The sequence below is a fragment of the Patagioenas fasciata genome, chromosome 6 (genome assembly GCF_037038585.1).
Source record: "Patagioenas fasciata isolate bPatFas1 chromosome 6, bPatFas1.hap1, whole genome shotgun sequence".
NCBI classification, from domain to species: domain Eukaryota; kingdom Metazoa; phylum Chordata; class Aves; order Columbiformes; family Columbidae; genus Patagioenas; species Patagioenas fasciata.
The window spans coordinates 15,703,566-15,726,630 of NC_092525.1; the positions used below are offsets into that span (position 1 = coordinate 15,703,566).

General features: G+C 50.5%; 1 protein-coding gene across 3 annotated transcripts in view; it reads left to right on the forward strand.

Annotated features, from left to right (window-relative positions):
• Window positions 1-757: 757 nt before the first annotated feature.
• Window positions 758-23,065, forward strand: part of PBX1 (PBX homeobox 1) — a 124,057-nt gene continuing 101,749 nt past the window's right edge. For 2 of the 3 annotated variants that reach the window (XM_065841686.2, XM_071810028.1), the window contains exons 1-2: window positions 758-1,716; window positions 4,224-4,297. In XM_065841686.2, the coding sequence (XP_065697758.1) occupies window positions 1,526-1,716; window positions 4,224-4,297 (265 nt within the window). In that variant the 5' untranslated portion in view covers window positions 758-1,525. The remainder of the gene's footprint in view (window positions 1,717-4,223; window positions 4,298-23,065) is intronic. The other variant, XM_065841687.2, reaches the window with a different exon arrangement.

Genomic DNA, 23,065 nt, shown 5'->3' on the forward strand with positions numbered 1-23,065 from the left:
GATCTGGATGAAGATGTTCCTGCTCATGGCAGGGGCTGGGCTAGGTGGACCTTTAAAGGTCCCTTCCAACTCAAACTATTCCATGATTCTATGCTCAGGTGTGGGATGCGGCACGGCCAGCCTGTGTCATGTGCTTGGGAAGGCCACGCTTGCCAGATGCATGGATCAGAGAAGAGGATGAAGAGAAACGGCGCTGCGAGCAGACATTGTGGCTGAGGTGAGAGGGAAGGATCTCCCTGGGGGCTCCAGCGGAAGGGGGACCCCACTGCCACCCGGGGAGCGGGGCTGATGTGGGGACAGCATGAGGAGTCTGAGCCGCAGAGGCATGGAGGCACTGGGGGGCTGTGGGGAGAGGGGAAGGTTGGATGTGGGGCCATGGGGAGGCTGAGAGGCACAAGGCTGAGGGGCACAGGGCTGAGGGCAGGCTGCTGCGGGCCGGGGCCTGTGCGGGGGCTGAGGCGACACGCAGCGCGGCGCATGGCGGTCGGCGAGGGGCCCCGCACGCCAGACTCCGCCGGGGCCGCCGCTCCGCGAAGGCCCATCACCCTCCGCCCGGCGGCCTCGGCCGCTTTAAGGCGCGGGCGGGGCGCGGCCCCCGGCCCACCTCTGAACCCGGAGATTGACGGGCGGCGCGGAGGAGGCGGAGCGGCCCGCGGGGGCCGGCCTTCCCGCTGCCGCCGCCAATGGGGCCGGGGGGGCGGGGAGGCGCCGCTGCCCCTTCCTCCCCCCGCCCCCCGGGCTCCTCCGTGCCAGTTTGAGGAGTCCGGAGCCGAACAAAAGCAGGCGACGAGGGCCGGGAGCAGTCCGCGCAGGCCCGGTGGAGGGGGGGCCCTGCTGCCGGCCGCGGAGCGGTGCGGGCCGCCAGCCAGCCCCGAGCCCGGCCTGAGGGTGGGGGGAAAGTTTGGAGCCCTCCCCCTGGAGCGCGGGGGGCTCCGCCGCGCTCCGGCCCCGGCAGCTCCGGCGCTGCCATCGCGGGTGGCCGCCCCGCTCCGCCCCGCCGCGGCCGTTGCTGCTGCCGCCGCCTCCTCCTCCTTCGCGGGCGCAGCCCCTGCCCCGCCGGCCCCTGCCCCGCCGGCCCGGCCGCTGCCTGCCCGGGCGCGGGGCTGCGCTGCCCTGCTTTTGGAGTCGCCGCCGTTTCCCCTCCCTTCCCCGGAACCCCCCCCTTTCCTCCCTCCTCCTTCCCTCCCTCCTTCCCTCCTCCCTCCTTCCCTCCTCCTCCAGCAGCCAAAGGGATTTTTTTTCCCCCGCTTTCTTTTCTCTCTCTCTCTTTTTTTTTTTTCATTTTTTCCCTCCTCCTCCTCTTCTTCCTCCCCGTCGCGGAGCCGGGCGCCAGCGTGAAGGATAAATAAAAAGCGAAGAGGAAGAGGCTGGGGAGGAGGAGGAGGAGGAGAACGGGGGGGGAGGAGGAGGAAAGAAGAAGAAGAAAGCGAGCAAGAAAAGAAAGCGAGGAGCCAGGCGGCCAGCCCAGCCGCGCCGCTGCCGGCAGCCAGGGCAGGAGGAGGCGGCGGCGGAGCGGGGGCCGGCGATGGATGACCAGCCGCGGCTGATGCACACGCACAGCGGGGTGGGGATGCCGGGGCACCCGGGCCTGTCCCAGCACATGCAGGATGGACCAGGCGGGGCGGAGGGGGAGGCAGGCAGGAAGCAGGACATCGGAGACATCTTACAGCAGATCATGACCATCACGGACCAGAGTTTGGACGAAGCGCAGGCCAGGTGAGAGCAGCGGGGGTTGCGGGGGGGCAGGTACCGGGGAAGTTTCCCCCGCGCTCCGGCCCGGCCTTTGTTGTCCGGCGGGGGCAGCGCGCTCAGCACGGGGTCCTGCTGCCGGGAAATTTGGGGGCCAAGAGGAGGGGGGAAAAAAAAGGGACTGGCTAATTTTTCCTTTTTACCCTCCCCCCGCTTTTATTTTATTTTTTTTTCCACCTCCTAACTTCGTGGCGCTTTCCGTGGGTCGCAGCACCCCCATCCCGCTTCCCCCCATCCCCGCCGAGGGTCCCAAAGTGGGGCTCGGCCTGGCTTTTCCCAGCCTGTTTGGGATGGGGGTTCATGCCGGGGGGAGATGGTTGTTGGGCTCTGCTTTGGGCGCCTCCGGAAGAGGCACAAACTGCAGCCCCTTTTTTTTTTTTTCTTTCTTAAAGGTGTTAATATTTTTAGGGCCCCGTAGTGATGTTATATTTAAGGCCGGTTTTTTTGTGCTTGGAGGATATACATAGAAGATTTTTTTCTTAATTGCAGAGGTATTTAAGAAGAAGAAAAATAAAAGGCTGTAAAAGCCAATAACCAAGTTGCCCCCAGCTGTGAGGAGTGCGAACCTAATACACACCTTCAAAGGCACTGGCAAAAGTTAAGGGAGGGAAATAATAATAATCCCCAAATTGAAGGCACAGCTGAAGGGATAATTAAAAAACAAACAAACAAACCCAAAACAACTTGCCCTAAATTGCCAGGGGTACACTTGAAATTTCTTCTGGGCCGCGGAGCTGCTAGGTGTGGTGTCCTTCCCCCTGGCATTCATGCCCCAAGCTGGAGCAGATTGTTAGAATACATTGTTCCTGGAAAAACGCACCGCATGGCCCCATAAACTCGCTTATTAAGAACTTCCAGAAGGATAAAAGTACCCTCTGAACCTCAGCTTACATCCTTCTCACCTTCCCAGCTTGCATAAAGCTCCTGCTTACCAAGCAGGCTTGTTGCTGGCCTGATGTTATTAATTTTCTTATGTTCTTCTAGGAGCAGAGTAGCTGTTAGGAGCAAGAAATCATGCACTTTCTCCCCGGCAAGACCCAGGGCAGTGAGGTGATCCGCCTTTGGAAAGTTGCAGGAATTGTGTGTTCCTGCCTGGGTAATTTAGTGTAGTTAATCAAATCAATAAAACCAAAGCAGAACAGAGCTAGGAAAAGGTTTTATGGCTTTGCCTTGCTGGTCAGTTTCAGCTGCTTCCTCACAGTACTTTTTATTGTTATTATTTTTAATTCTGAGTTGCCAAACATGCCGTATTTATCAGTAATGTTTGGCTTTGCATTTCCTCCTTCCATCCTACTATTGCATGGTTGTTTTGCTGCCTTTTTTTTTCCTTTCGATAAAGTTTTGGAAATACGCGAAGTGCCAGTATTATTTATAAGAAGGCCCCTATAGCGTATGTACGTGATTTGTATATATCCAAATGTCTGCACCCATCTGGGTGTGCTGATAAGGGGATGCTGTGGTTCTGCAAGGGTATATACCTTTGAGAGACTTCATCAGATATATAAATCTTTTTAACATGTTGTGGGTGGTGGGGTAAGTAGTGTGAATGTTTGCCAGATGTTCACATCGTCTTTGCGTGTAATTTCGGTTGGTAAACAGAAATCCCGTAACCGGCGCCTGATAGCAACAGCCTTTTACACAACTAAACCCTTGGCTAAATGATGATATGGCTTAGGAGAAAATATAAAATCATACTGCTGCTTTGCCTCAGCAGGCTCATAGTGGATTTTAAAACCACCCCCCCAACTCTCTCCTTTCCTTAAAACCCACAAGAGAACAGTCAGCTCCGAAATAACAGCAGCTGAAAATAAAGGCGTTGAATAGCATGCCCTTCCCAGACCAGTCTGTGTTTTAAAATATATTTACTGTCCTGATTGTAAAAAAAAAAATATATATATATAATTGATTTTTAACACCTGCAAATAAGCTGGGTGCAAGTAGCATGGAGACAGAGGAATGGGTTTCTCTCTCCGTATATGCATCTCTGTGCTCCAAGTTGGGTGCCGAAATTCCCCGAATTGATAGCTCTAAGCAGAGGATGTTTCCAGTGCTGGGGCAAGGGGATGGTTTATTCCCTCTCTGCCTTGCAGGATGAGCCTAATAAAGCATGCAGCTGTGTTTAATATCAGGGCTTGGGGATGGGGAGAGCCCAGTGCTCTCTGTGTATTGAATGAGGCAGTTGAACCGAACTTGGCTCCCGAAAGCTGCTGGTTTCGGCTCGCACCGGCGGTGGGAGCCGCTCGGTGGCAAAGGCGATTTTTCAAGCTGTTCCTAAATTGGTGTAATTCATCCCCTCTGCGCTGGCTGCTCACAGCACCGGAGCTGGAGTCCTGGCCAGGCCGATAGCGGGGCCGAGGGGACCCAAGCGTGTTCCCCACACCTCTGGCGCCCGCATGCCAGCGATGTGAATTTGGGAAGTTGTTCCCTGTGGTGACATCCTCACCTCACCATCCCCTCTTTTCTTTTCTCTCTAGGAAACATGCTTTAAACTGCCACAGGATGAAGCCAGCCCTTTTTAATGTCTTGTGTGAAATCAAAGAAAAAACAGGTAGGAAATCAATTCTGTATTATTTTTCATTCTGCTCTTCGAGGGTTTTATTCCACCAAGTTTGTGCCCCCCCAACCCCTTTCACATGTAGCAGTATTTAAGTGGGGAGAAATAACTGGCTGGTATGTGATGCTTCTGGCAGTGTACTTGCGTGATGTGGTTTGTGTTTGGAAGGGAAAATACTGTGGTTTAATTTCTATTGTATAGCCTCTTTTTATTTATTGCTTTTTCTGAGGAGAAGAAAAAAATCTAAACCCTTGCAATTTCTGTCTTGATTTAGTTTCTTCTTTAAGACATGGCACTGTTTAAAAAAAAAAAATAAAATAAATCTGAGTATGGAGTGTTGGAGGGAAAACCCAACAAAATGAAATTGTGCAGTTTTATTGCTTTTACTATTCAGGTAAACATGAAGGTTTTGTACTTGTGGGGGTTTTTTTGTTTTTGTTTTTTAAAGAAAGGGTTAAAATGCTCTTGTCTGCCAATCATCCAGGCTAGCTCATGTAAGAGCGACTTGTCAGTTGCCTTTAGTGAAAGCAATATATTAGATTGTTAGTTACTTTAGGGTACTGGTGTTTTATGGCATGGGGTGTTCTCAGGCTTCTAAAGCAGCTAATGGCATGAGAGCGTTGGTTCTGCTGTTTCCCACTTTCCAGACCTCCTACCATGTACTAACACACTTATAACACATCCCAGGGGGGCATTTAAATTTTAAAAGCAACAATTAAAAAATAGCAGTCATCAATCAAGGGTGATCTTAAACAACAGATGCTCAGGGAAGGACATTTAGCAACATGCACCACTTATTTATTTATTTGTTGGAATCTCTCTTTTTTATTTAAATTAAAAAAATGGGGGGACTGATGGAAATTTGGTGGAGGGGGAGGTGTTCATCTCTGCTGTTGGCTTTCTGAGCCGTCCAGAGGTGATCCGTGGGCTTTTCCATGCCGATCTGGCTGCCTCGTTTTTAGCACGCTGAGAAGTACTTGACTTCTCCCCCCCTCCCCTTTTACAACAAGGACTGTAACAGTCAATAATTCATATCTGAACCATATAAGCAAGGGCATGACATGAATGAAAGTGACAATAAATATGATTGCACACCTCGTTGATATACATTGATAGTTACACATAAAAAGGGAACAGCTTTCCGAAACCTGAATCTGGGTCTTTTTCCTTTCTTTTTATATATACATATATATATATATATATATATAAACCTCCTAGTGTGAGAAGCTGATTGAAAATACAATTACTTGACTCTTGCAATATATATAAAATGACTAAGGGGTCCCTTTGTTAAGGTTGTTTGTGCAGCGCGTAGCCCAGACAAAGCACGGACCAGTGGCATTCGGCTCTCGGAGTCCTCGCGGCCGCCTGGCCGGGTCTGCCCTACCTTACCGAGTAATCGTAACATCGAGCAGCGGGTTCCATATGGGAACCTCCACACTGTTCATACCATGTTTTGTGAGGGATTCTGCCTAGAGATAAATTTTTATGGGTGGTTTTATAGTCTTTCCCTGGGTGCCACCTTGAAAAAAAAAAAGGAGCTATGAAGTTCCTTTCCCATTTCCCTCTTTCCTCCTTTTATTTTGTGCGAGTTGAAGAAAATGTTTGTCTGCCTTTTCTCTGCGGGTATTTGATGCAGCATACGGTGCAGGGGTACTTTTTGCCAGGGGAACTGGTTAATGCTGGTTTGGCTTTTTTATCAATGCAGTCACAAAGTTAAGGGATGGGAAATCTGCTGGGACCAGACCTGGTGGGAAATCCAAGTGCCCTCGGGGATGTCGCGGGGTCCTGGGGAGGGATGGAAACTCTACATGTCCATGGTGCCTGGGTGTGATAATTCCTCTCTGCTAAGTAAAATCAAGAGGGATGATATAGGGTAAAGCTTGCTGCTGGAAATAAAGAATATTCAGGTGTGAACGGAGGCTGTCTTACATTTTTAAAATATAATTTGTTGCTGTTGGGCCTGGGTTCCTTAGCTATGGGGCCGCTGTACAGATGTCTCTGAAGAGGCTGAATCGAGATGGGTTTTGGAGCATTGTTTATTTACCCCCAGATAGGTTTACGGTGAATTATTTTACTTTGCGAATTTAAAGACTTCCTCCCCTCTACCCGATCTGTGTCTTCAAAAGTCACACTTTCTAAGGGAGCAAATGGCCAGATTTTTTTTTTATTATTTTTTATGTTTTTTAGCTTGTTACTTTGTGGGCCCACTGCTGGGAGGAAGCTAGCTGGGTTTTTTCTGGGGCTGAGGATTCCTCCTGCTTCTGTTTGCTTTCTCCTTCCTTGCGGGCAGCGGTGTGAAAGTTGAGCCAGCTTTTCTCTTCCCGCTTTCCATTTCGCTTCCCAGATTTTCGCACGTGCCGCGTTTGAAATCCTGGTGATTGTTTGTGGTCACTGGTGGGTGTTTGAAAGTGTGTGTGTACATCTTCCCCCCGGCGTTATGATGTGCAGAAATGTGCGTTCGGTTACCCCGCCGCCTGATTTAAGTGACTCCAGAGCCTTACGGAGACTTTACCACCGTCTCTCGCAACATTATGGCTAATATTTCATAGCGTTAACGTTGTCTTGAGCAAACCCGACGTGTCCATAAAGTTCTTAGAAAAAGAGGTTGTCTGTGTTGGCCAATGAGTTCCCTTTTGCACTCGCTCTTCAGTTAATTTAAAGCATTTATAAACACTTAATAATAAAAGCTCAGGGGTTTGTCTTTTGTCTGCAACCCGGAGATGATTGATTTTGGGGTGATGTCTGTTTAAAAGTACCAAAAGTTGAGAGGCTTGATCTGAGTGGGAGCACATAACGAGGGGGGAAAATTGCTGCTTAAATATACGTATAAGTTGTCACCATTCATTTGGTGTGTTTTCACTTGCTGTTGGTCGCTTTGTTGCGAGGGAAGGGGCAGGACTGCCTTCAAATGGCTGGCTGGCTTTTTGGAATAATAATTATGGAAATGGGAGGCATTGTTGTCCTAAATACAATTGATTCCTCCGTCAATAGGGATTGAAATCGGAAATAGCATTGCTGATTTATTAAAAGTTCGAAGGCGGAGGTAAGGATTCTGTCTTCATGGCTTCCCCCCCACCTTGTTGGTTTTTTTCTCTCTCTCATGTGTTTTTTTTGTTATTTTTTTTTTAAGCTGTTCTCAGCATGAGCAGAATAGCTAAGCAGAAGAATCAGGCACGGCGTATGCAGACGTGGGGTCCTTGGATGGCAAACTGGAAAATATCTGCTGTCAAAATGCAGCAGCATCTATTTCAGCTGTGAGCCTTTCCCAACTCCCATCTCGTTCGGCGGGGAGAGGCTGAGCACAGGATATATGACCATTTAATCTGATTCCTCCTCCTTAAGAGCTTTTCCCATCGTTTCACTTTCTCTGTTCTTTTGGGGGAGGTGAGGGCATCGGGTAAATTCTACTTTGTAAAAAAAGACCCTGACTTTGTATTTGAAATCCCCTGATTTTTATTTTCTTATCCTTCTTGCCCTTCTGTGTTGAAGGAATTCAGGTTTAAAAGAAAAATGACGTACCACCAACTGGGGGGGGAATTTACAAAGTGGAATATTTCTAGACAGCACTGATTAGCTGTGCAATTGTTGTTGAATAATGGGTTTGTTTTTTTTAATTTTAGAACATAATAGCTATATAAGGTGCCTCTTAGCTACCTTTCCCTGTGCATTATCTTCACCAAGCTTAAATCAGATCTTTGGAGGAGGTAGGATTTTTTTCCCCTTCTTTTCTTCCTTAACACCCCTTTGTTCTTTTCAGCTCTGTGTTCAATTAACACCCCCATCACAGAACTGTAGTTTTTTTTTTTAATGTCTGTTACTGTATTTCACTTCTGACACCTCTCTTATTATTCTTGCCTGCTATTTCTCTTTAATATAGCAATTACAATATGGGGTTTCTTTCTTCTTTTCTTCCCTCCTTTCTCTTTGCCCCACAACAGTGGCATGGGGAGAAGAGGGGCAGCCATGTGTGAGTATCGCTGGGGTTTTTTGGGGTACAGGGAGGGGCTGGCAAACCTGAAGCCCCTCCAGTGAAGTATTTTTGCAGGGCAAGATGGGGCAGCTCGCTTTCCTTCCTCCATCAGCCCCTTTGCTAGGGTTTCAAACCCTGCCCTCCCGTTTATCCTGCATTTCCACCGAGGTTTCCCAAGGCGTAGAGGAGAGTTGAACCACCCTGGTTTGAATTTCAATGTAATTCTTGCACCTAAGGCTTCATTCTGCTTCTGCAGAAGCTCTAACGGAAGTGCTTGGGCTCTGGCTGCAGAGGATCAGGGTCCCCTCTCTGCTCTCAGCAGGTCCTGCCCTTCAAAGGGGAGGAAACCTTTGCTTTGATATTTTTTTCTCTTTTTTTGTTTTTTTCCTCTTCTCCAGTGGGAAGGCTTTGAAGGCAGAAGTGATGGTTCTCTCTCCCAGCCAGGAAGGGTCTGCCAGGTCCCTGGGGGGAAGCAAAACATTTTGGGAGAGCATGGCCTCCATCTGCCCGGCACTGCCCAAGGAAGCCTCTGTGCAGCTCACAAATAAATTGCTTCCAGAAACCTGATGTCTTTAAGGGAAGGGAGAGAAGGGAGCATGCAGGGAGCTGGAAGATAGGGATGGTTTGGGAGGAAGGGCAGCATCTGGGAGACCTTGGCGTGATGGAGGGCTGTGTCACTGCTGGAGGAGCATCCAGCTCTGGGGACTGGCTGGGATGGGATGGAAACCAGTCCCCTGATGAGAAGGGGGTCATGTCCCTGTAAGGTCCTGGTGGCTGAAAGGAGTCAGGTCTTCAGAGCTGGACATGTGTCACTGCTGAGAGTTCTTTCTCTGGACTTTCCTCTTCCAGTATGGTGTTGTCCACTGGGGATCCGATCAGGATGGACGGCTTTGGAGGAGCGTGCTTTAAGGGAGATTTTTCTTTTTCTTTTCTAATTTTTTATTTTTCTTCCTCTCCCCTGGTAGCATGTGGTTGGAGCTCTTTGAACGGAGCAGGCTTAATTAGTTTAATCAAAATTGGCCTCTTGCAATCCTCCAGGGGAGGAGGTGGGAAGCACAGGGCTGCCAGTGGGCTCTTCCTCCTACCTCCTCCTCCTCGGCCCTGCCAGCAAAGTGGAGAAACCAGTCGTGGCTCTGGCACAGCGTTACCGCTCCTGAGGGACTGCCGAAATTGTGTTTGGTTTTGTTTCAAGGCTTTTTGATGGGTGCCTTATGTTGAGTAAACTTTGCTGTGATTGAAGCAGACTGGGAGGATGCTCTTGGAAGGTCTGGTGGGTCCCACTGCTCCCAGCCCTATATTTTTGCTCCTGGGGGATGGATGAGCTCGTCCTCCTGCCCCAGATCCCACGTTCCCAAGTGTCCCAACCTTTGCTTGCACCAGCCTCCCCAGGTTTTGGGTGGCGGTGGCCGTTGGGTGTGTATGTCCGGGACAGGAGGGTGGCCGGAAGGTGCCCACTCTTTGGATGCTGCCTGCTGATAGCAGTGGACAAAGCACAGAGGAGAAGGGATCTTCGTGTTCAGTTCATGCATGCCGGAAAATTATCTATATTAACCAGATGCATGCATAAATAAGAGCTAACCAGCACATCCCTTCACATGAATGTTCGGTGTCTTCCCCACTGCAATGGGTCTACAGTCCATCTCACCTCCGCGTGGTCTTGGCAGCAGTCAAAGTGTTATGGGTGAGTCTAGGGAAAGAGATCTTGTTATCAGGCCTTGTAGCTCCAAACGAGAAACTCAGAAGGTCTTTCACACCTACATTTCTCCAGGGAAAAATAGTTCAAGTTCCCTTATTTGAGACCTGCAGAGGGATTTCCCCCTCGGAGCGCTGACTGTCTGCGAGCAGAGCTTTTCTAAACGATCTCAAATGTTAGATTTATTCCTGTTAGCAGGCTTGCACGCTGTGTGCCGGCCCTGGGTTTGAGGGCAGCGGCTGTAAACAAAACGTCGAGAAACTCTGAGACAATTTCATCATGAATTCCACCACCCCCCCACCCCTCCCCATCACAAGGAAATTACTGCATGCAGCAATTCTTTAGGGGAATGGGGTGGTGGTTTAAAGGTAAATGGTTTAGTTTGCAGTGTGATACACTAGGCTATGCTGCTGCTTCTGCTGAATCAGAGCCGGGGATTTTGCTGGGGAGAAGGGAGGAATACGGGATTCCTCCCCTGCCTTTGATTTAGCATCGCATTCCCCAGTTCCTCCTTCAGTCTGGGAGCTGTTGCTTTCTCTGCTGATGAAGCTCTGCAAAGGGTTTAACCGTCTCTTGGAAATGTGCTATTGCTGTTAAGCATTTTACTATTATTTTTTATTCCTTCCTACACTTGGGGTGCTTTGGGAGGCAGGAGAGCCCGTCTTATTTGCTCTGTGTGCTGGAGGGTGCTTTGCAGCTAATGCAAAATACCAGGTACTCAATGGGAGCAACGGGTGAGTGTGTGTCTGAAGATGTGATTGTTCCCCCTTCTCACCCCTTTATCTGTTTATTTATTTTTATTCCTGCCTTGCATTTTTCCCTATACAAGTGAGTTTCACCCTCCTGGTAACACGTGCTTTGCTTTGTTTTGGGGGTTGCTCTGGGAGAGGAGGGCTGCACAGCTCTGGCTCCACGGGTGCTGGAGCAAGAAGCCTTTGCTGGGCACTGCACTTCTGGGCTTAATCTTTGAGCTTTTGGGTGCTGCAGGGAGAAGTGATGCTCCCTTGTGCTCTGTACAGTGCCTAGCACAGGGGGACTCAGCACTGGGTTGGGGTTTGGGAGGAGGTAATGTGATTTACAGCAATGGATCTGGTTAATAATCTCCAGCAGCTTCTGTATACTCAGGGGCTGCTCGTATTCCCAGCCAGGTGTTTGCAGACCGGATCAATATGGCCCTATTTGCATGGGGCTGTCCATAATCTAATAAACCAACCTCAATCTGCATCCTTTGCTTTCCCCAAACATCCACCCAGGGATGATCTCGCTCTGGTCAGACTGGAGAGCGTTCTCTGTGGTGTGGGAGAAGCTGTTTGTGAACAGTGCCCAGCCCCGAATCACATGTGGCACCCCAGTGCTGCCGGAGGGTACCGGGTGCTTTGGCTGTACCCTCCATCAGCCCCGGGCTGTGCGAGCATTCCCGCTTTTTGGGCTCTCTGGGTGTTTGTAGGTGCCGCACGGTGCTTTTGCAGACCGCCACCTCCCCAGCGTGCATTGGAATCTGGAGTTTTCCATGAAATTCCTCCTCTCACAATGTCACCTTTGGGGAACATCTGCTGGGAACCCCATTTGAAACAAAAAGTGATGTTTTTGCAGACCAGGCAGTTGTCAGCTTCTGCTGAAAATTGTCTCGGAGGTGTTGCGTCCCCCGGTGACTTAAATAATACAAGGTGGCGGGCGGTATAGGGATAAGTGACAGAAAGCGGTGGCCTGAGGAGGCTGTGGGCTGAATACATTAAAGCGCGGTGGTGTAAGGCCGGCAGCAGGGCTGGGGAGGAACTCGGTGATGCTGGGGGATTGGTCGGGCTGGAATTATTGGTTTGCAATTCAGAAAAAAAACCAAAAGCACTGAAGAATTAAATCACAGTATCACAGTATGTTTGGGATTGGAAGGGACCTCGAAAGATCATCTAGTCCAGTCCCCCTGCTGGAGCGGGAACGCCTAGGTGAGGTCGCACAGGAACATGTCCAGGCGACATTGTGCTTGTGAGCCCTGCCCCTGTATGTTTTTGTTCTTTTTGTGTGTTTTGTTTTGTTTTTTAAGCAGAAAGCCACCTTTACTGTCTCATTTTCGAGGTGGCAGAGCCAGCAGCCTGGTGGAGGGTTCGGCTGCCGAGGAGCCGTGTACCGGCACTGCTTCTCAGCGTTTTGGGGAGGTCACCAGCAGAGATAATAGAAATCCCCTCTGACACCTTGAGTGAGCAGCACGTTGTCACCATCCTCTCCCTGCCCAGCCTTTTATTTATAGGAGAAGCCTTACCCAAAATAGCTTTTTTGCTTGGCCTAAGCTGACAGGCTGCTTTCCCTGTGCATTGTTGTGTGTGTTTTTTTTTTTTTTTTTTTTTAAATATACTGATAAATTGAAACCCCTTGGAACAGCCAGAGCTGTGAGGAGCTGCACTAATCTAAAATGATAACTTTGCCATTTTACTTCAGCCCTGGTGAAAAATGAGCGGAGCTGCCTTTGCAAGTGGGATCAACCTGTCTAAATGCTGGTGGCTGGATTTTTGTTTTCTCGCCGGAGTGCAAGCTCAGAAACTCAGTTCATCATTTCCACGTCCCATTTTCAGTTTCACAGGCAGCGTTTTGTAACGCTGCGTTTGGCCCAGCCTGGCTGGCCTGCCTGTCCTTGTTATCAGAAGAGGAAAATCAAGTTTCTCTCCTGGTTGGATAACATTTTCAAATTCCAGAGTGATGTCGATTAGCAGAATTAGCAGTGGCAGGTTAACCAGCAAAAATACCTTTCCAGTTGTGAGGTGTTCGTTGCTGGTTGCTGCTCCTTTCCCAACTCCAGTGGGTCCTGATCCTGGACGTGTCTCTACAGCATGGGGATTTTTCTCTTAATTCAGAGCGACCGTTTCCTTTGATATTTGATATTTACAAGGTTGGAGCCAAAATGAAAGCGAATCTGCCCATAACTCTTTGAAATGTGCCCTTCTAATTTCAACATTAGTGTTTCAAAACCCAAGCCGCTGGTGGGTGTAGGTTTGCTTGTTTACACACACCATATGTGTGTGTACATATATATATATATTTTTCCCCCTGTGCCGTGATTTCTGGTGAAACATTAAGAATTATACAATACCTGGAGCCTCTGGGTGGATGGGTCTCTGCCTTTAAGCTTTGAGTTGGGCTTTCAACTCTTAAGTCTGTAAGGTTAAAAGGTTGCAAGTGTTTTAACTTGGTGGTTTTTGTTTGGGAGGGGGATGTTGATAAGCAAAATTATTATTGCAATAATATTATTGCAAATATTGCTGTAATATGATTATTGCAAATCTCTAGACAAACGCGCAGTTTACAGGCTAAAAGAAATGAGTTGGAAGGAGACACAGCCGTCAATCCTGAGTTTATAGCACAGGACACAGCCTCCCCAGTACGTTTTGTGTGAAGGTTGCGCTTTTCAGAAGGGCGTTTGATCTTGCGTGGGAAGGTTTGCAGGCAGCGGTTCCTGCTCCCATCACCTTGGTGGAGGTGGTGTTTTGAAGGGGTGTGCGACTCTTGCTTTGCGAGGGCTCACCTCTTTATTTCTGATCTGAGTTTTTCAAGCTTCTGGCTGCCGTGTTGTGCGTGTTCCTGCTGAGAGCAAGGAGCCTGCCGCGGCCCCGCTCCCCGCGCCGTGCCTGTCTGCTCTGGGGGAGCAGGTGGCAGGAATGGTGTTTTCGGCAAATGTATTATTCCCCTGGAAAATCCTGGCTGTTAGATCTGGTCAGCAGATGTGAAGTGTCGATTGGTATCGGTGGCGGGAAGGGCAGTTGCAATATACTTCGCTAATGGAGAAAACCCGAGCAGCGATTCCCTGATTTACGCTCTCGGCGATGTGAAATGAAGCCGTCTGGAGCGCTTTGCTTCGCAAGCTCTTAGCAGGCTGCTTCTTCCTCCCTACTTCATGCAGAATTTTCTGAAGAGGCTGTTTATCAGCTCTGTTGCTGGGGGGGGCACGGAGCCCCTTAAATGCATCTGGAGGCACAAAGCATCACGCATGGGAGCAGGGAGTGAGCAGTGCCTGCCCTGGCTCCCTCCAAAGGCCCGGTGCAATTCTGTCCCCAAGTGGCTGAAAAGGTCATTTAGCACAATAACAAGCATTTAATTTTTTTTTTTTTTTGCACTCCCTCAAATAGTCAAATTAGCATCCTTCCTCTGCTACAGGAGCTTCTGGAGGAGGCATCCCAAGAAGGATTATCGGCTGGAGCGCCTGGGCCCGGGCTGCTCATCTCCCGAAGGTCCCTGGCTGCTATTTGCACATCCTGGGGTCTGACTGTGGCTGCCATTTCCCCTGTTGGGTGGAATTTACTTTCCGCCCGGCGAGGGCATTGGGTAACATTTGCGCACCTGGGCTGCTTAAGCTGCGGAGGGGCCGAGGGGATGCGGTGGAGAAGGTCATGGGTCTCTGCTTTCCTTACAGGCAGGAGGGAGTGGGGAGAGCAGCTGGTGGGTACCGTGTCCTCCATCTAGGCAGCAAGTGAAAGGGGGGAAAATGATGTTATTGTAGCATGATGGTACTTGGGCAACCATCTGGATCCTGCTCTGGTGGATGCGGGGTTGACCCTGGCTGTGGAGAGCTCAGACCCTGCTCAGTTTCCTCTTGTGGTGGGTGGCTTTGTTGGGCAGTGTGTGCTTGGGTGGGTTCTGTTGTGGCCAAGGGTGCTGTGTTTCCATTCTGCCAGGTTTGCAGTGTGCAGCCCGGGGTGGGATTTCTCCTTAGAAATGGCTCTTTTGCATCCAGGTATAGAAAGCCGTGGGGTCCTGACCCATGGGCTCTTCAGGTTAGGATGACACGTGCTGTAGCACGGTGGCGTGGCTGGAGGTTTAGGGAGATTTCACCAGGGGCAGATGGGGATTGTTTATCATGAAAAGCCCACAAGCAATATGAAATACAAGATAAGACACAGCAAAGGGTGGTGGTTAGAGGAAGTCTCTGGTCATTCTGTGCTCCTGAGGCAGGTGGCAAAGTCCATGTGAGTGGAAGGACGGATTTTTATTTCCCTTTTTCTGCCGTGTTTGTTAGGCCTTGGAGGCTTGTTTTGCAAAGACAGCGTGCTTGGAGGGCTGTGGACCAGGGCAGAAGGTGAGTGCTGGGGGTTGTCACAGCACAGTGCTGCCAGCACCATGCCCCGTCGGAGCCGCGAGCCCAGTGCTGAGGGCAGGGGTGGTGGATGGACCTGCTACTTCGTCCTGCGTAGGCTGCGATTGAGAAAGGAGCTGCACAATTAGGAGAGGTCCCTGTGTTTTGTGTTTGAAAGAAGCTCCATTAGGATAATTTTTAAGCTCCTGTTTAACCAGAAGGCCGTCTGCTGATGAAAAGGGAAACTGCTTGTGCAGCGGGTCTCTGCTTATGCTGCATCCTCTCTTCCAAGTCCTTTTGCACTTTTTTTTTTGCTTCACCCTTCAGGGATGCACAGAGGTGGCCAGGCTCCCATCAGCACTCTTGGCTAGTGATGCTTTCCTCCCTTGGGTAGCTCTTCCCAAGGATCTTGTCAACTTCTTGCCCATCGCACATAGTCAGCAGCCTGCTGCCTTCTTGCTGTATCTCCTCCCTCTGCACCAGCACTGGTGCTGGGTCTGACCCTGCTCGGCGATGCCCTGGCAGGCTCCTGGGGAAGCCTGGCCCCACAGCTCTCTTAGGCTCAGTGAGGAGCGTGGAGGAAACCTAAATGAAGAACAAATGAGAACCATATAGAGACAAATGGGAATCAGATTTAGGAAGCAGACGAGACAACCCTTTGGAAGGGGCAGGGGGCTTGTTTGCCTTAATCAGTCTCCTTGGGTTTCAGGCAATAATGAAGCAGATTTGTTTTCTTTTACATTCTCTTCCCCCAACCCCCTCTCTTTCCCTCTGTGCCTCTTACTTGCTGTTCTCAAAATAGCCCTGGATCCAGCAGCACCAGCATCTCTTCCCTGAGCTCCCACCTTCTGCAAGTGCGATTACTGGCCAATCCAGCTGACATCTCGTCTGGCTTTTTTCTTTCTCCTTCTCTCTGCTTCTCCCTCTTGGGAGCTTGTTGCATTGGCTAGAGTGCTGGGGACAGGTCCCTCCTGTGGCCAGAGGAGTTTTTTGGACTTTCTGGAACAAGTGGTGGAGAGAAGTCAGCCAAATGGGCTGACGTTCTCTCTGTGGAGTTGATTTGTCCTGGCATGCTCCACTGTGTAATTTAGAGGTGTTCCCTAGAGACTGGCCATGTTTCTCTTTTGGAGGTCTCGAGCAGTGCCTCTGAGATGCTCATGTGTTTTTCTGGGACATGGTGGTGGCTGCAAGGGAGGACCTGATCTCCATGAAGGGGTTGTTTCCCTGCAGGAATGTGCTTACTTCCCCTTCCTTGCTCTCTTCTCCCTGGTAATTGTCTTGGTGGGCAGCAGATGGATCTTGGGAGAGCTGGGGCAATACGTGGCTGTGGGTTGATGAAGCCTTTGATCCCTTCCACTTCCAAGCATGATGAGTGATTCTCTTCCCAAGCTGAGAGGTCAGGCTGGAGCTGGGATTAGAGGTTCCCATGATCATCTCTGCACCTCTCCATCACCTGCACTCAGCACTGTACAAGGAATGAAGTTTCTGCTGCCTTGAAGGAGAGTGTGTGTCCTGTCTGCTGTTGTGTGCCCAGTCAGGGAGGTCTCACTGGTGCCTTCTGTGTCTGGGCTGCTCCTGTGTGCAGGGCTGTTGTGTGTCCCAGGCAGAGCTTTCTCATACAGACTTGTTTTTTGATTTACTGGTAACTAATAGAGAGACAACGGATCTGCGGTAACATCTGGCATCTTCTAGTGGATTTCAGGTGCTCTCCTGGGTGTTGTTACCCACTTAATCTCTGTTTTACATAGAATTCTCCATCCTGCAGAGTAAGTTCACCCACTCTGCTGGGGTGTACTGGGAATGCTGGTGCTGAACAGCCTCCAGTATCACCCTTGGGTTTCCAACTGCTCATCCCTCAGGCAGAGACTTTCAAGGTGGCAGAACCAGAACTGTGTTTCCATCCAGCCTGTGGGGCTGTGGGTCCCCTCCCGTGTCCAGTGGATGATGGTGGTGGGCTGGTTTGTGCGGGACACCCTTCACCTCCAGCACTCAGCAGGTCTCTTGTGAATGCTGCAGAACTGTGTGTACAATTGCAATCATTTTCCCTTGTGGCTTGGCACATCTTGTGCATAGGCTTTGCTGAAGATCCTCGATGGAGGCCGTGTCTGACCCAGCACGGGCATCTTAGCTGCTTGGCAAGAGCCATTCGGGAGAAAGTTTGTGGTGGCTTTGCTGCCCAGGAGGGGCTGATTTAGTGAACATTTGTAAGACTGCCACAGGGCTTTCCAGTTGCAAACTGGTTTGGCTTTGCTCTGAAAAGCAGAGAAGGAGCTGAGTGTGCTCTGCAGTGGCTTTTCTAGGCCCCCGAGGTCTGTGGGAGGGATGATGCCTCCTCCCTTGTTTAGCACGGCAGGAGTCATGGCTGTAAACCTTCACCCTGGTGTGTAACTTTGTGGGCCGTTGTCTCCTCCAGCTCAGGCAGGTGGGTGTCTGGGGGGCCATGGGAGCACATAGGTGCTTTGGTGCCATGGATGCACCCCAAAACTCCCCATCCTGCCCTGTGTTTCATCTTCCCATGCTTCCAGAGAGGTCTGTGTGTATGATGCTTCTTGTTGCTGCCAGGAAACCTCCCTTTAACCGTGCCACGGTGGGGCTTTTTTTTTTTTTTAAAAAATTGTTTTATTAGGACATTCCCATTTGGTTGCTTTAAAAAGCAAGCCCTTGTGGCTGGCCCCTGGCCCACTGCTAACAGATTTGTTTGAGAAAAGGCTGCGTTGGCATCCTGCTTTATTGAACATGCCTCCTGGGAAGGCGGTTTGAATATCCTTCTGTCTTTGCGGAGCAGGGAGCTCTCAGGACTGCCTGCCGCCATGGGGATGGGGAATGCTCTCCCTCCCACCCCCTCCCCCTTGTTCAAGCCTCTCTTTTATTTTTTTTCTTTTTTCTCTTTTTCTTTTTTTTTTTCTTGAAGGAGAGAGAGTGCTATGCACGGTGCGTCCCGCTCCATGCGGCTTTTCTCTTTCCCCATGGAGTTCATCCAAAGTTCGTATCCAGACGATGAACAAAGTAGCTCAGACCTTTTCCTGACTCCTCACCCTTTGTCCTCATCACTTAGTGACAGACAGGAATCAAATGCCACAGACAGGCTGACGGGACAGGGCTGTGTGAAAGTCCTTGGAGTAGGAGGAGTGGAGCAGTACTGGGTAGATGGGGGACTCATGTTTAAACTCTTCTCGCCCTCCCTGGGTAAAGAGCGGAGCTGCTTTGGCTTTGAGGGCCAGAAGGGAGATGCAGTATATATATTTTTTTTTTTTTGGCAGAAACCGGAAAAATTTTTAGTGACAATAGACGTAGGGAAGAAGGACCGGATGGCGTTACCCTCAGTGTTTAGCTCTGGGTGTGCCTCCCGTCGGGAGCAGGGGAAGGAAGGGGCTCCAGCCGCGTGGGATCGGAGGGATGGAGTGGGGTTGTGTCGGAGGGCAGTGTGCATGGGCTGGTTTAGCTGGACAGATGCTCGGGTTTGGGCTACCAAAAGCTGGGAAGGGACCGTTTCCCAAGCTGCTGGTGCGGGGTGCTCAGGAGATTTTGTTCAGCCTGTCAGGAAGGGAAAGGAACAATTTAGCGTGTTAGTTAGTTAGCACTTATCTAACTCATTCATCTGTCAGAACTGGGATGAGTCCTGATGGGTATTTATTCCTCTTCCAGATGTTCTCCCCACCATTCACCTTCTTTCCTTTTTTTTTTTAATGAAAAATAATGTTAACCAGAACGTCTGGAAGTCCCAGATGGAGAAAGGATGACAGCACCTCACAGCAGAGATTTTGTGGGGGCTTTTGTGGAATCTCTGTTGGCTGTAGCACCAAGTTTGGCAGATTTAGGAGGTTGAGGATCTCAGGCCTTCATGCAGAGGTCTCCATGAAATGCGTGGTGACCATTTATTTGCTCGAGGTTGCTTCTCAAGAGGTGCTGTGATCCTGCAGAGACATGCTGGTCCAGGGCTCTGCTTCGGTCCTGGATCTTCTCGTGACTGAAAGCCTCATGTCTGTCTCTGGAAAATAAGGACTTAGCCCTTGGTCTCCTAAGGAGATCCTCTTACTGCAGACAGTGGTTGCAGCCTCCCATATCATGTTATATCTTAAAACCTCTGAAGCGACCTCCAGGGATGTGGTGCAAGACAGGGTTGAAGGCTTCACCTCCTCGGGGCCACCTTGTCAGCTGGGAGATGTGGATATCCCTTGTGTACACAAACTCTGTGCCTGGCTTTTGAAGCATGGGTATGTGACTAGGTAGGGAGGGGAAACACTGCTGTCAGAAAAGGACTTGCAAAGGAGCATTTAGGTTTGGTCCTTAAATCCTGGGAAGTGCCCTGGAAGTTGTTGGTGAGAGAAAGTTCTCTTGGATTTGGTCTGCACATGGAGGGAGCCCGCTCATAGCTTAACCAAGCAAGAACAATGTTGTATCCTCTATTCACAGAGGATAAACCAACTTGCTCAGTGAGTCACAGCACTGAGCAAGGTGCTGGGGTGACCAGCTCACCCCAAAGCATGGCAGGATGAGTCTTTGTCCCCAACCCTAGCTGCAGTGTCCCACATGGCTCCGGCTGCTGGGGCTGCTTGCCGGGGTCATCTCGGAGGCAGCAGGAAGGGGCTGAGGAGGTCCAGGTTTTGCCTTCTTTTGTTTGCTGATTTTTGCAGAGTTTGCTGATCTGGGCCCTGTCCAGCTCTTGTGACTCACAGGAATCATCACACAGTCTCCTACACCCTCCATTACCTGATCCCAGCACTTGCCGGTGTGTCGGCTCTGGCCGCTGTGCCATCGCGAAGCAGTGGCCGTGCAGGGAGCTGTGGGTTTGTGCAGCTTGTGTTGGCAGCAGCTTGTAGGACGGGGCTGGAGCCCAGGTCTCTCCTCTCACCTTTGCAATGCACACACCCTTTGCTAGCAACTGTCTTTCCTGACCCTGCAGATGGTCTCTAAAGGTCTTTACAGAGACATTTGTTCTGAGGGGCAAAATAAATATCTCCTTGCTTGTTAAGAGAAGTGAGCTTGGTGGTTTTGTTTTTCCCTCTGCCATGTTGCTGGTAGTAGCAGTGTTCTGTGCTGAAGGGGTTAGTTTGGGGTGTGCACTTGCTCCTCCTGATTGCTGTAGGGCTGCTGTCTTTCTGCCTGTAAATGCAGCAGGTTGGACCTGGAGGAGGATTATGGTGATGAGGAAGACCTTTTACTGTCCACAGACTCCTTCCAGTGCTCTCCATCTCTTCTAAATCCAGTGGGGTCAGCAGTGGGTGACCGGAGTCAAGCCAAAACTTGACTGCAAACCCTGAAGTCCCTTGTCGAACAAAGATGGGCGTGAGACACACTTGGAAATCCCCCATGTTGCAAGCTAGGATGTGTCCCAGAGTTCCTGGCTTGCCATTTGTACTGTGAATTTTTTGCACATGGTTTTACCTCCTCACTCCTGCAGGGAAGCAGCTGGGGTGTGTTCCCATCCCAACCTCATAGCCCTGTGAGGTGCTTGGTTTGGGAAAGTACTGCTGTCGCATCAGGCCGGGCTGTCCCCAGCGAGCGCAGGGGAAAGATTCCCCGTGCTTGCAGCAGGAGCATCGCTCAGAAATAGTTTGATTTTGTGGTTCCTCTGGTGGCTCGAGGAGGTCTGTGCTTTTGTGGCTTGTTTTTCTGTGCCACATGTGAATTTCTCTCCTCTGGCTCCTGGCGACTTGAAAGATTTGAGTGTTTTGGTGGCTTTCTAGCCTGTGGCTGCCAAGCTGCATGTGATGTTGTGCAAGTGGTTTGCGTTTCAAGTTTGCAGGTGCCTCGTGAGAGCTGAAAAGAACAGGAAGGTGCTGGTTTGGTAGGACTGGGGACTGACATCCCCGGTGAGCTATGGAGCAAACCTCTTCTGGGGACTGGATGCCTGGCTTGGTATGGTGGCAGGGAGGTGGTTTTGGGCTCTGGTGTGCTCCTCTGGGATGGTGGCTGAGGCTTGGGTCTCCCCTAGCCTGAGCCTCCCACTTGTGGGGCTTCAGTGCAGCCGGTTGCTAAAAGGGGAAGGTGGTGTCCTGAAAATACCCTCCCAGGTGACTTAGGCACTGAGGTTTTACCAACTTTTCACCAGGGCTTGAGTCCCAGGGCTGCTGAAAATTAGCCACTTGTTTGTGGTTGTGGACTCCCCCCTTGGCAGGAGTCAGTGTGCATGGGTCCTCCCCATCAGAAAGAATTTGGGTGTGGGAGACTTTGCTGTCTGCCTTGATGTGTTCTCTGTCATACATCCCAGCTCCATCAAGCACAAATGTCCCTCAAGACATGTGATCCAAGCTGGCCCTGGAGCCGAGCTCTCCTGTATCTATCCCTGCTTGCCTCCTTGGCCACGGTGCCTTTCTCAGCCGCCCAGAACCCCGCAGGGCCACAGCCAGCCCCCATGAAGTGCCAGTGATGTGGTGTTCAGGTCCTGGCCCCCCTCCCCACCTCTGCCCCAGCATTTATCAGCAACCTCCCTTCCCTCCCAGCCGCCAAATTCTTTCTCTGTGCCGTCATCCTCCGTCCAGAAGCCGCCCCGTCCCTGCTCTCCCTCCCTCCCTCCCTCCGAAACCAGCCCAGAACTGCTGGGCAAACATTTCGCTTGTTGTTATTACAGTATTCCCATCTGCATACTTAGTCATAAACCCCTTTTAATTCCAGCCTTTTTCTGGGGCGGGGTTAAGAGTTCAAACCCATCATTTTTCTTTTGGGGCTGGAGGCTTACAAAAGCAGCCCGCGGCGAGATTGTTTGGGAGGACGGGGCCCGAGAGTGAGTTTAGGGGGAGGGAAGGTGGGAAGGGGGCATGGGGAGGGGGGTTGCACACAGGGGTGCTGGCTGTGCAGCCCCCCCCCCCACCTCGTCCCTGGGGAAGGCATTGGCTGAGGTTTGTGTGGGGCTGGGGCTGCTCTCTGCCATTCCCCCCTCCTTTCCCATCCCAGCCAGGGGTGCATGGGGCTGGCCTCTTCGTGGGGAGGCGTTAAGTCAAGTCGTGCCGCTGCTGGTCTTGCCTTGTTCGCCAGAGTTCTTGGATAAAGGAGTGCCAAAAGCTGGAGTGAAGTGTTCCCATGTGTGCAGGGAGGGGAGCAACCCTGGCTCTGTGCAAAGGCCCCCCCCAGGAGAGGCCCCCAGGCGCAAAGCGGTGGAGCTGAGGCTTTAGAGATTCAAAGGATGCTGCAGGGCTCCCTTTGCCCAGCTCACCATGTCCTTAGTTTAAAAGGCTGTTCCCTCCTTGCTTGTGGTGGTCCTGCTCCAGGAGCATTAGCTGTCCTTGTACAGGCATGCAAGGGCTGGATGAGCCCAGATATCTCTGCGTTTCTCCCAAAAAAAGACATTGGGGTCCATTGCTTGCAAGCCTACCCGCACTTAGTGGGTGGCTGTAGTAACCTGTCCCTCCTCCCCTTTGGAGCTTGACTGCTTTTAATTCTTCTGTGACAAGGGTTGCTGGATGCTGGCACTTCCTACCAGTTCACCCAGTTGTGAGGTCTTCCTGTGTGATGGGGTATGGACCAGTTGTTTATGGGTTTGAGAAGCATTGGCATCTTCTTCATGTCTGCAGGCAGGATGAGGTCTTTTTTTTCCCCCCCTTCTTCCAAATTAGAAGGTCTTGAGGAGGAAAAGAAATAATAATGTGTATTTGGGTTGACAGAAACATTGTAGAAATTTGTGCAGCTCGATTTCCCAACATGTTTTAGTAAAGAAGACCCTCTTGCTTTGCTTTTGGGAAGCAAGAAAAAGATGGAAATGTCTCATATTTACTTTTTTTTTTTTTAAATTAAGCCTTTGCCTTTTTTATTGAAAGCGTTTATCTGAAATTTGACTTCAGTTTTATTTTACAAATACCAAAAGAAGTCCTGAAAGAACAGGTATTGGGGCAATTCTGTTTGGGAATTACTCAAGGGCAGGAATGCCGAAGTGAAGTTTGCAGGAACAACCTCTGCTTTTCCTCTCTCTGTGTGTGATGCCGTTTGATCTGTGGTTCTATGATCACACAGTGTTACCCCATTTAGACTGTGAGATGGCTTTTCCTAGGTACTTTTTTCTCACCCTCTGTTTTTCTTAGGTGCATGGACTGAGGGTTTTGT